This window comes from Aptenodytes forsteri, unplaced genomic scaffold (genome assembly GCF_000699145.1).
Source record: "Aptenodytes forsteri isolate BGI_AS27 unplaced genomic scaffold, ASM69914v1 Scaffold132, whole genome shotgun sequence".
NCBI classification, from domain to species: domain Eukaryota; kingdom Metazoa; phylum Chordata; class Aves; order Sphenisciformes; family Spheniscidae; genus Aptenodytes; species Aptenodytes forsteri.
This window is the reverse complement of record NW_008795520.1, coordinates 1,646,683-1,660,394: the sequence shown is the minus strand read 5'-3', so window position 1 is coordinate 1,660,394 and position 13,712 is coordinate 1,646,683. Positions and strand designations below refer to the sequence as shown.

Genomic DNA, 13,712 nt, shown 5'->3' with positions numbered 1-13,712 from the left:
TTAGGCCTTCCCATTCCAAGGCAGTTCAGGAAGCTGTGGAGGCATCTGGCATAGCTTAGGGAGCTACATGAGCTACCTCAATCTCTCAGGGCTGTCACACTGCCACATATGCAGGCAGTCCTTAACATGATTCTCCTCCCAACTTGCCCTGACATTTCCTGTGTCAGGGTTTGAGACAAAATCTTTATAAGGAGGCCTTGACGGCTATTTGAAAGCTGACAGCAACGGAGTCATCCCACCGTCAGATGCAGAGCTTTTACAGCCCATTGTTCCAGACCTTTCATCTAGTACAAAGGGATTGTTTATGCATAATAGCCTAAGTGGCTTCCTACCCCCTAACCCCAACTCTGCATCGCCCCCCAGTAAAGAGTAGGGTGCCTCTTACATTAAAAATTTCACTGCTTGAGTTGTGCATCTAACTATTTGGTGCTTTAAAAAAAACCAAACGAAAATACCCTCAGAAAAAACTCAAGCATTTAAGAATTTTTGAAATGCAGTCTATCCAATTTCCAATAGTCAGCTCATAATCATTCCAATGCAAGTCTTCATTAAAAAACCCTAGAATCACTATTGTTGTTATAAATGGTGCTTCTGCATTCTGTCGAGATTTTGCTTATGGTAAGCATGTCATAGTGCCCTAAATTTCCACACTCTGTAGTCTGGTAAACAGTATGAAGTAAACAGATTTAGCTAGTCCTGGGCACTTGGAATAGTGTTTTCAAATCTTTTCCAGGCAAAACTCAAAGCTTTTTTTTTCCCCTTCCCTTGTCCCTTTCCAGATTCACAGAATTGCATCTCTAATTCCCTCCAGCTCACACCCAGTGCTGAAGCCGCTATCCTCAAAAATCCCTGCCTTTTATCATCAATTCCAATCACCCTGCACTTTACTGCACAAGTATTTCTGATGCCACATTATGAACACTAATCAAAAACTTCACCTAGCTTAAAAAACCCCAAACAAATCTCTCCAACACTCTCCCTCCCTTCCCTCCACCACCCCAAAAAGTTTGGTCACATTAATTTCCTGATCTCATTCATAGCTCAATGCTGCAAATGACTGTTGGCATGAATGAACAAGTAGTGTGCTATGGTGCAAGGGCAGAAATTCCTCAGATGGAGTTCTTGTCAGGGATAAGAGAGAGGGAAAAGAACACGACAAAATCTGTTTTACAGCCCTGTTTCCTCTTCCTTCCTTACCCATGGACCTGCAGCACGAACTCCCAATAAAGGCGAGGGACTGAAAAACCAACAGCTGGACTGTGAGGGACAGCATTACACCTGGCTTGCAATGCTTCACTGTTCAAAAACTGATGACATTAAGAATAAAATGAAAAATGCCTACACTGGGGAAAAAAAGCACCTTAAACTGCACATTCCAGTAGCTGAATAGTCTCACATCTTGATTATAAATCATTGCCTATGATAATGCTATTTCATGAACAAACCCCTCCAATTTAATATCCCAAAGTCACTTTCAGAAACATTCTGATGTTTTAGCATTCTGTTTTAAGATTTATTACGTAAATTACTCTGCTTTAGTCAATCTATTCAGCTCACTCAGCCTCCCAGATTTTAGCCTGGTTTCTTAAGGAAGCAAGCCTAATACAATTAGGACATCAGTCTTATAATTAATTCATGCATGCACTGCTCTGTTTCAACTAAATCTGACAGAGAAGAAAAGAGTTCAAATGTATTAAATTCCTAAACATTTTGTGAAACTGGTGACTCAGCTGACAGAGGGATCCTATTAGGGCACCAACTGAAAGAAAGGCAGGAAAGTCAAGTTACCTGTTGTATCCAAACGCACTGGATGGCAAATCAATACACAAGTAGCTATGGAAGAGCTAGAGCTGAATAAAAAGGTAGATGGGATTTGGGGAGAGCAGGAGGCAATAGGGAACATACTTGAGAACACCATATATTGCAGGAGGGAGTTGTCAAGGACATGGGGAGAAGTTAAGAGGATGCTAGGAAGGAGCATGGAAATATAAAAGCTTTGCTGAGGGGAAGCTGGCGAGGAGAGTCACTCTTTATGAGTTCCACAACTCACAGAACAACTTATCAAAATGTCTCTCGATTCCAAATGCCAGTGAAATGCTATTTTTATATCACCCATTGAGTTCAAGCACAGTAAAAAGAGAAGTCAATGGGAAACCTCTAGTTTTGTTCTTTTAATGTATGTGAGTGTTGGTACAGAATGTAGCACCACATCAGCTGAGTGCTCTTCACTATTACAGTCCATTAGTAACAAAAGTATATTACTGTTCAAATAAGTAGCCAAATAAATATAGCTGAAAGCAAGGTCCTGCAAACTGACAGCACATTAACATACCAAAACCAAAATGGAGGCATGATTACTACATGCCAACCCTCCCTGCATGGAAATATCTCTGGAAAAAAACCAGTAATTTTTCAAACTTTTTTCCCCACAATGCAAATACTGAATATCACCAGTGAAATTAAAAAAACAGCAGTTCCTTTGTTTAAATAGATTCTGAACGACCTGTGGAAGCACTACTTAGGCAGCCTAAGGAAAATGTCAACTATGTGCAAAACACCAGAACACGAGACAGTTGGAAACGCTGTTATGTGTGCTCCTCTACAGCTGCAACAATGCCAGCCCTCCAGAGTGGTCACTGGTGATAACTGGCAAAAATTCTACTAACAGACTGTTTTTGACAGTGTCAAAGTGAGGGTCAGTCTGGCCTGCTAATGTTAGAACTGGGAGTGATGCTAGGACTTCCAGGAGCTGGCCACGGGCTTAGGCTACATTACGTAACCTCCCAATTGGCAACAGTCACGCAGGTGCAGGTACTTCCAAGGACTGCGCTAGTGCCAAAACCTGCTGGCTTTGTTCTGAACTCTTCGCACACAAAAGAAAGAGCTTGGCTGGCCTATCAAGGTGCATTATTTACTGCTATTTTCCCCTCTTCTTGAATTTTTCCAATAGTACTGTTTTTCTAGGAAAGACGCTACAAGTTGACAATTTATGTATCGCTATATGCACTATTCCACTTAATGATCAGAAATAGCTCAATTAATTATAAAGATACCTTTAAAATACACAGGCAACAAATGCCATGCTATCAGGATCACCATCAACACCCTATTTATTTTAGTAGGGTCAAAAATAAGGCTGTGATTCTAGCAACATTTCTGTGAGTAAATGTACACACATGCTTACCGTATACCAAACTATGCCAAAGGCATAGCTTCATGAGCAATTCTTTCAGCAGCACTGCTAACTTTTTCAGGCAACTGCTGATTTGCTCATTCCCACTCCTTGCAATTCCCTCGGGCTCTTTCACCATAGCTGTTTGTGGCTACACAAAGAGTCAGATGGGGAAACACAACCAGGTTAGTTACCTGACTGCAAGAAAGGGAGGGAAGAGAGAGAGGGGCTATTTTCAGTTTCTCAAACTAGGCCACCATGCAGCTGCACAAACAGCTGCACCAGCACAACTGAAAGGTTGCACAGGGACTGAAATAAGCGGCTGTGCAAGAAAATTACTTAAACTGGCACTGACAGCAAAAGAAACCCTTATCACGCTATGGCTTCAGGCAAAGTAGTATGGTCTAGGTGGGTGATTTCTAAGGATATGACCACATCCAGCTCCTACGGATTCTTGGGTCTCTTAGGCACCCTTGGAAATCTCAACCTAGACATTCAAAACTAAGTTTCTTGTTTCAGGGTAGAGGAAACATTTTACATTATTTTTAACCTGTTCTTACCAAAACTGTAACCACTGCTTTTACTAAATGTTGGCTGCTTTGCTATCCCTATTTAACAGTAAGTAAGCAGATTTGCAAACTGCAAAGAGGCCAGTTTCCAACACAGGAATCTTGTAATTGAGGGATCTTAAGGAATAAAAAAGAGGATCACTAACACATATGTCTCCACTGCAAACTGGAACACTGTGTAGAGTTAACCAACTTAGCTTCAAATGAGCTACATCAGCAACTCTATCACAGTAGCGGCAGACTCCACATGGACTAATTTAATTGGTTGACTCCTTCCAATAAGCTCCTTTTTAATGCTAATCCAAAGTAATTCTACATTATACTACAACCTGCAGTTGTTGGTTAGTTCTTACACTAAGTGTAGTTCTTACACTATACAGTGTAGGTTACTTCTTCCCATCCTACCACTCATCGAATTACAAAAAACAGTCAACTTGACCTCATCTGAGGGAAACTGGCAAAGGATTCTACTTACTTTGTAAAGAACTTCCCTGTAGGTCTAGTAGCAAATTCATAAAAAATAATGCTGACGTTTACTTATGAATTCCCATACAGACTCTGATTAATGATCTACACTCTTGACTCAGAAGCAACTATAGACTGGAATAAAAAACCAACCCATGAACTACTAGGAAATGACATGGTTAAAGCAGTTAGAGGTAGATACATGCACTAAAAATGCAGATTTAATAGGGGTGCCCATGCAGACACACTCCACCTGCCTTTCTGGAAGGGTTAAGGATTGAGAGTACACTATGATTTACTTTAGAAAATTATATCTGGATTTGAAGCATGAACCAAGAATAAATAATACATGTTATCCTTGGTTTTATTCTAAAATCACTTTCTTAAAAGGAGACCTCTTTCATGTTCAAATTTCATTTTCAGTAAGATTCTAAAGTATTGTTTCTGTATTTCAATTCTAATCTTCATCTGAATACTACAAACACTGTAACACAAATGCAAATCTGCCTACTACCCTGCCATCTCACAGCAACGATTGTTAATTAGAAGTTTTGGTCTGGGTGTTTCTGAAAACATCAGTGAATATCCTGCTGTTTAGAGGAATAAACAAAGCCCAACCAAGTTGTAATTGTCTACGAAATTTAGAGGCAGTATGCCGAAAAATGACAAATGACAGATGTGCATGATTACTGCTGAGATTTTTGTTACTCTCTCCAAATGACTACGTAAACTCTGATTTAGTTTTTCCTATTTTTTTTTTCCTATTATGGCACAACTTCAACCTCTAGTTGCCGAAGGAAGTCAGGTACTTAAATACCTTTCTGTGCCTTTCTAAGCACACAGTTTGAATATTAGGTTTGATGGCAATGCACTTTCATCAATAAAATGTAAAGTGATTACCAAGGAGAAATCAACGTATTAAGAAGAATAAAAGTTCAGTACATTTTTAATTCTCAACTCATTGCCTAGAAGACTCTGTAAAGATAACATTTAACTAATGGAAGTCTTAAGAACACAAAATTTGTCCAAGGATGTGAATAAAGAATTGTCTGTCTTAAAGCAGAAGAATGGAAGCACAGATATATATACCTGCTACAGAATCTGTTCATACCACTGGATAAAGAAATCATACTTTCTTGCACTTCGATGAAAGAACTAATAATCACTGGCATGACTACTTGCATTTGTATTACTACAGTAACTATGTTTGACTATCCGCTGTTCTTAAAATTGCAGACTTAAAATCAACAGAAGGTAAAACTGTAACAGTGCATTACTGTTTTGCAGAAGTGTATTACAACTCACTAATTCATCAGGAGCTACACTTATCAAAGCAACATAAGGTTTCGTATTCTCTCAAACTTTTAAAATCTTCTAAATGTCATTGTTTTGCTCAATCTTTTGCTCATTAACAACTTTCACAACTTCCCATTTAACAAGGAAAAAAACCCCAATTTTTAAAAATCTCTTTAAAAGCACTGAAATTGAACAGCATGTAGAAAAACTGCAATTTCATTGTCACATTTTCTCTCGATTCCTTAAGAAGTACACTTCAGCTGCCCACAGTTTTTATCCTAAATGCCATGCTGATGTAGCTACGGAAACAATGAATTCAAGATTTCATATTTCAAAATTGAAAGTATACTTGAATAATGGTGTAAGCAGTTTAATCCTTACCTTTTCCAGATTCCAACAAGACAGAATAAATATGCTGACGAGCAGGGCGGTAGATAAGTGCCTGTCCAGGAATCTCTGTATCACATTCATCTTCCAAAGAGTTGCTGCACTCAATCTCTCCCTTACTCAGGATATTGAAGATCGTATAATTTTCAGATTGGATATGCTGTTCTTTAGCTAACTGTTTGTTCAAAGAAGAAAGAAGGCATTATCTCCAAAATTAAGAAGGATCCAAAAGTAACAAAATGTATTCACTGTTTGAGGAAATAGTACTTTCTCTATCGGTGGAAATGGAGGGAATGGCCAGGGAGGAAACAAGTGCTTTTTCAAATAACACCAGTATAGTACATTTTCAGACATCTATCTTTTGTGGACATGAATCCCCAGGAAACCCATCACTGCCTTTCTTAGCCCCTCCTTGGGGTTTTTAATGACTTTTTTTTTAAAGAGTAATTATTCTTAAAATAAATTCTGAATTCAGACATAGAAAAATGAGCTGCCCTCCTTTAGTCCCCTGAAAACGTATCTTCCCCTTTAAATAGTGAGTGAAGGCATGACAAACCCCAAACTTTTAATTTTATTGCAAGATGAACTACATAAGACAGCTCCTTTTCTTTCCTGAGCTGACTTTGTGTAGTTTACATTGTGGCAAAATTAGAATACTTAACTTCACCACACTTTTACTTTGCAATAGCTCTTCCCCAAGAAAAGAAATACAATGTGCTCTAGTGAGGAAAACCAGGTCTGCAGGCTGTTGCTGAAAAGCAGAATCACAGCATCACCCAGGCTGCATATTAACCATGCACTGGATGCAGATACATCTGGCTACAGCAGCTGGCTACAAGCAGCCTCAGTATCAACAGGGACCACTGATCTGGAGCAGCTTAGATGCAGAAGCAACAAAGCTGCTCTCAGGCAGTGCAAAATTTCAACCAGTAACACTTGTAACCTGGACTGGCCAAGTGCAGAGCCAGACAGACTTTCTACTTCACAACCTCAGACCAAAACTATGGGGGTGTTCAAACAGCTGACCGGAGCCAATTATTTCCACGGGGTGCCACCAATAAATTCTCCTGGACCCATGCCGTATGGTGAGCAGGCACTGAAGTTTCTCTGCTCTGCATTCCCTGCATGTGTCACGCTACCTGTATTATTTGGGTTGTGCCATCCACACAGTTATCTCAGCCTCTTTCACTGGGAATTACCAGACCACTGGCCAAAGCCAAATTCACCATTTCTGCAGAATTCCAGTAGCTGCAAACCTGGGAACTCAGCAGGTCAAAGCTGCAGTCAATCACTGGGTCATTACTGATCAAAACTAATTCTACTGAAATGTCATGCTTTCAGAAGAAATTCTCACATGAGCATAAAATCAATTATAGGCTTCTGTGTACAATGCCAATCAACAGAGCATTTTCTTATAGCAATAAATTAACGGTTGCCCTGGAAGAAATACTTCAGTGTTCCTAATACACATAAACAATGTAATCCCCCAAATCTACTTTTGTGTAAAACAAAAACAAAGTTAAGTATTTCTAAGCATGATTTGAATGAAGCATTGAACTATTTCATACAAACCACTGTCACAGATATGAGATAATTTGCAAATACTAGTTTCTTGCAATTTGCCAATATTCTACACATCCTTATGTACTGAAAAAATTACAAGCTGATTTCAAAAGTATTGCTGTATTCAATGCTGTATCTTGAAAAATATTTCTGATTTACACCTACAGTCAGCTAGAAAGTTATGCTCTTCTTTTCTGAGAGAAGCAGCAACATAAGGCTATGTCCTCAAGGTTGGAACTGAGCTGTGTATGTCATTTATGTGCAGTTCAGATTATGTGCAAGGTAAACAGAACTACATATGGGTTTCAAAATATGAAGCAAAGCACACACATGACATATACAAATATTTAAACACCTGTAACAAAAACAAAAGACAAGTTAACATGTCTACAACTTTGACTGTAATTTCCTTGGCCCAGGGACTGGCTTAACATAGGATTTATGCAGCAACAGTGAAGCATTCTTCACTGGAGTTTCTAAACATTGTTATTTTATTACAGCAGTAGCTCAGCATGACGCTAGAGAACTGCAACCCTTCAAATGAAAGATCTAGCCAAGAAATAATGACCACTTGTCATAAAGACCGCATGGTACATTCTCTTAAGGAGCAAGGATATTACTACTATTGTCCTGACCATAATCCAACCTAGATAATAACATTCTGGCTAATTTTTCCTTGCACTTCAAGCATAAACATTATTTTTCAACACTTTATTAGGATGTAGGGTTGTTGGTTTTTTAAATAACATCTTCTATTTAACTGCTACAGTCAAAAGTGACATGTATTGTATCTACGTGTGGTTAATTAAAAAACCCAAATGTATCTGCAGTTTAGCCGAAATGAGCATTGCATAGGTTACAATGTAGTTTCTAAATGTTTTAGAGTCTTTTTAGAAAAGGAAAATGTAAATTACAGAATTACTTTAGAGTAATAAGAGGAAACAGAAAAATAGTTTTAAAGACAATGCTCAAGAGACAGACCAAAAAAAAAAAGACTCTCTATTTGAAGTCTATAGGTATCAAACAAAATAGGGAGTAACAGATGGCTATATAGGGTCTAAAATACACTACCTCGTATAGATTTTTTTTTATTAAATCTCAATATGTTATCTTAATTGCCATGAATTTACAGAATTGTACTCTAGACTTACTACTCTTGCATAAACTCTGATGCCAGGTAGCTCAGTTTTCTATTAGCCGGGTAGGCTACCCTAGCTAATATATCCAGTCTCTCAGAGTGACCCAATCTGACTGTACCGTTTCTCACCCCAGCACCAGCGCATCTCTGCCCATGTGGGAAGCCGTAAGTGAAACTTGCTAGTGCAGCCCTGCCCTTTAAGGATTAACAAGCCACTCGAAGTGCTTTTGGTTCCTTCAGAGACAATGAATCTGAAGGATAATTAACCTGATCAAAAAATCACGAAATACAGGTTTATAGGAAGTTTCCTCAGCTCCTCCACAAGAGCAATTTCAACTTCTGCGTTCTTAGCACAGCTCCCTTTGATACCTTGACTGCATGTGCCAGGCACAGCCAAGCAAACCACTAACCAGCTGTAGCTGATCTGTGGGTTCTCTAAGCAAAAAGCAAGTCATTACATCGTGCAATACATGGGAAGTACAACTCTATGCCCAGCTATAGGCCTATACAGGAGCTGCTCCCCATTATTTGACCTGCCCGACGCTTCAAAAAGAGAGGAACTACTTTTAATTAAATGTGCTGCATCTGCCCTCATCATGATGCATGTAATAGTCATAACCATGGCTGTACTTAACAGACAAAAGATTTTGCTCAAGCAAATTTAAATCAATAGGTTCGATGTACTCATTACCAACTTCCATTAAGTAGTCATAGCAATAAAGTCACCATTAAGCTTTAAAAAACAAGGCACCTGAAAGATTTCCTTATCTTGACACACGGCTGTTTGTTGTTGAAGGGAGAGCGTTTGGCAACTTGTTAGGTTGGGAGGAATCCACGGAGACTGCTGCCCCGGCAAAAGATAGGACTCCACTCCTCTGTGAAGTAATGTCTTGTCTGATCCCAAAGGTAGCATCTCTTCCAAGTGTTTCAGGCTGCTGTAGGAGCATGGAACTTTTGAGATGTAATTTGCTACAGCTAGAAGTATGTTTGTTCTTCTGTTGTAGCTGTTATTCTTGCGGGGACTGGTGACTAAACATTTATGCCAAAAGCCTTCCAACAAGCTTTCTGGAACAACATCATTGCCAAGCAAGCAAGCAAAGAGAGGGAGGTGTGTCAAACTAAGACCCAATGCACGGCAAAGATCTTCTCGAGAGTACATAACAGTGACCAGTCTGTCCAAACTGAGCTTCTCAATGGAAAAGTAGGGGCATGTATTATAGATGAGATAGTCACTATCTTGCCCGAGAATTCCTATGCAGTTATGTTGCAAACCATATGCAGCCACCTCAAAGTCTGCCTCTTGCAATGTGCATACTGTTTTTTGACCAAGCGACTTCAGGGCAAAACGTGTAAAAGTAGGCAAAGCTGAAGGAACAATGAACATTTCTCTCCCTGGTTGTTTCCTGTGAGTCTTGATAAACTGAAATATTCTGGCGATTTCCTTGTTATTCTGCAACCTCCGTTTGATCCATTCATCTCTCTTTTTCTCTTCTACCACTCCGTCAAAGTAAAACACCAACTTGATACCAGCTGCCATAAAAGCTTTAACAAAATCCTCTAAAACGGCAAGGTACTCCCGCCACTGCCCACCGCACACCCAGGATTCTGGTGTGTACCAGTATCTAACACAACTCATGGCATCTACTACGATAACAGGTGGGAAATCAGGATGATCGATGCGATGTTTTTCTGCCACTTCTCTCAGATCTACTGTTTTGCATGCATCAGGGCAAACTCTTGCCACAAATCCCTGCAAACCTTTAATGCCCATGGCCAATCTCTGAAACTCACAGCAGTCTGAAAGAAGAAAAATAAAAACAACATTCTAAAATGCAATACTGAGAAACGTAATGAAATTCTACAATAAAAAGAAAAAGCAGCTTGGAAACTGAACTGTTGTTTTTCTGCTTTTGCTGATAGCTTGTTGTGTTGTCCTGGCCTTTAAACAGTTTGAACAATCAACAAACTGGACATAAGTGCCCATTCACTTTGCCTTCCACTTCTGCTTTTCATATCAGTGAAAACTGTAAATATCAAAAGGTTTTCATAAATATGACTTTAAAAATTTCATATTAATAGCGTAAAATATAGAAAAGTACACATCGCTAGAAAAACAAGTATAGGCGTAATTAAAAGCTTTAAAACATCTTAGCTGACAGTGTACAACACAGGAATTAATGGCTTGATTTTCACAGTAAAAGTATACGAACGTCTTTAATTGAAGTCAGCAGAAAAAAATACTGAATAACTTCAGAAATCAGGCTTGTACTGTGATTGTGCAAATGGCTCAGTTACCATCTGAGTTTATAGACAGGAGTCCATTGATACGTCACCAGTTGCAATACCGCTACTTCTGCAACGGTTTTGGTAGTATCTGTTCTGCTTTGAATCAGAAATTCAATCCATTTTACCATCCTGTCATTTGAAGATATAATTTTCAAGACCTGTTTAAAGATTTAGAGATTTACCTATATTTTGTGAATCTACAAATCTGACTATCATTAATAGTGAAGTTAATACATTAAATGGGATTTCTAACATGCACAGCAATTTTGAACCAATCTATTTTAAAAGACACCCATGCAAACATTAGCTAGACATTAAACAATTAAAAATGGAATAAGCCTATTTTCAGTTTAGGAAATACCAAAAGACTGAAGAAGAGAGTCTCCAAATTCTGTGGCAGAACTTAATAGCATGCCAAATGAACCAATTTACACGTTCCGTAGAGACAGAGAGTTGTGGGATAAAATCAAAACCGTTGATGACCTCCATTTTTATTTCTAGAAATCTCAATGCAAAGAAGTTTCGCACAGCCTTTACGATAGATGTGCTCTTTCCTCTACTACAGCATCAACTTCCTCTACCACAGCACCATTTTATTTTAAAGGACCTTCCAATGAAAAATGGAGCTAACAAGCTCCATCAAGCTTTGTTTTCTTCTTTATTCTCAGAAAATGTTTTGTTTTTATTTTGATTGTACTTGAAAGTTGAATCCCTTCTCAGTTAAATAGTAAAGAAATTCACTATGTCTAATTAAACAAGTACAATTTTTCCTGTTTTTCACACTGCTGATTTCTGACATTTCAATTACAGACTGTCTCAGGAGTGTTACATTACAATACACATGCTTATTGTATACAAAAAGAAAAAAAGGAAGTTGAATTCACAAAAGTATTGTGAATTGACAGCTTTTAAAGGTATTCCTGAGTCCTCAGAGTTTAAATATCTAATACCCTCCAGATACAGTTTTTGAATATCATCCTCTTTAATCATAGAATAGTTTGGGTTGGAGGGGACCTCTAAAGGTCATCTAGTCCAACCCCCCTGCCATGGACAGGGACACCTTCAACTAGATCAGGTTGCTCAGGGCCCCGGCCAACCTGACCTTGAATGTTTCCAGGGATGGGGCATCCACCACCTCTCTGGGCAACCTGTTCCTGTGCTTCACCACCCTCAGCGTAAAAAATTTCTTCCTTATATAATGGAATATGAAATACATATGAAATAAAGCTGAGAGCATACAGCAGACCTTGCTGTTATAAAATCAGAAATAAATGTGTATGAATCGGCTTCATTGCTGCACACGGATGCAAGGTAGGGCACTGCTCTCGCTATGATGCTACTTCCAGTGTTACCTGGGTGCCCTTAAGACTCCAGCCATTTGCTTTTCTAGGAAAGCTGCACCTCTGATTCCAAACAGTTTGAGCACTGGTAGGTTATCGTTTTTTATTACTTTCCATGGAGACTTAGCAATGGATGTGAAGGTCTTCATCTTTTAATCACTAACACATGCAGTCAGACTAAATGATCGGAGGTCACTATGCAGTACGCCATGGCAGGTCTTGCTTCTGCAAAAATGCATTGCATCCAAGCAAGTTTTAGTTATGATTCAGTACAGATTCTGTCCATAGTGGCTACACTCCTAGAGCAAGAAGTGTGGTAAACAACTTACTGGCTATACTGTGCTGTAATAAATGGAAAGAAACATTTTCCCACCTCCTCACGCCTGTATTTGAAGCACTCCTCTTGCCTAACAATTTAAGCAAGTCTATGATACAGAGATTATCAGAAAAATTTCCATTACCAGTACTAGTTTAGCTTAATCAATAGCAAGTTCACACCCAAACACATAAGCAAGCACTTTGGCTACTAGTAGCATTTTATTATTACTGTCAAACACATTCACTGAAAGCACAAGAAAAAATAAGGAGTTTATATTCTGCCAACCATCCTGTTTCACTACTAAACAGTAACAGTCATGTTAAGGAAATCACTCTCCAATCCACCACAGTAGCAGAAAAGAGAACAAGTAAAACCAACTGACTTGAGAAATACTTTCATTAGAGGCACCTCAATAAAGTTGGCAGAATCAGGACTGAAATGTTTTATGTGGTAATGCTGAGTTTCCCAAGAGCGGAAAGCATGCACATTCTGTGCAACAGAGGAACAGCTTAAGGCTGGACGCTTATTTCTAATGTTGCCTGAGTGAAAGAGAGATCTCTGGTTACCACAGGATCTCAGCTGCATTACTATCAAGTGCATGAATCTGCGCCGGGGGGGGGGGGAGAGTTTTCTCCACAAACTTAAGTAATCAAAAATGTTTCCCCCCCATTTTATACAGACACAAAAAATCAGAGAGGTGATCCCTACAACAGCTGATGATACCATTAAACTTCATCGTCAGCAAGCAACTACCACGATACAAATTTTATTATGCCCATAGTAACGTGCAACATTGCAAAGGGCTGTTGTCAGAAATATTCACAATAACCGCCCCAGCCCTCACAAGAGCCCTCCAGCCGAGGCCCACAGCACAAGGGACGAGGAGCTCGCCCACTCCTCCACTTCTGACGTGCAGCAGCGCACAGGCAGGCCCGCGGCCCCCCACTGCCTTGAAGGGCCGGAGCCCGTCCCAGAGGCACAGAGGCCGCGGGCAGGCAGGTGAAGGGCCGGCGGCACCCGCCCGCCGCTGAGGGGAGGGCCGAGGCCTGTGAGGTGTGAGGGCCGCTGCATCCAGCCCCGGAAGGGCCGAGCCCCTCCCTCGGGAGGCCGCGCGGCACCCGGACCATGCTGCGAGCGAGAAGCGGGGCTCCAGTCGCTCTCACCCCCGGCAAGCGCC

At 39.9% G+C, this 13,712-nt stretch overlaps 1 protein-coding gene across 1 annotated transcript in view; it reads right to left on the bottom strand.

Annotated features, from left to right (window-relative positions):
* Positions 1-12,383, bottom strand: part of FAM120B (family with sequence similarity 120B) — a 58,112-nt gene extending 45,729 nt beyond the window's left edge. The window contains exons 1-3 of the mRNA XM_009281765.2: positions 12,229-12,383; positions 9,342-10,387; positions 5,884-6,064 (exon numbers count right to left, since the gene is read on the bottom strand). Coding sequence (XP_009280040.1) covers positions 5,884-6,064; positions 9,342-10,361 — 1,201 coding nt within the window. The 5' untranslated portion in view covers positions 10,362-10,387; positions 12,229-12,383. The remainder of the gene's footprint in view (positions 1-5,883; positions 6,065-9,341; positions 10,388-12,228) is intronic.
* Positions 12,384-13,712: the final 1,329 nt, after the last annotated feature.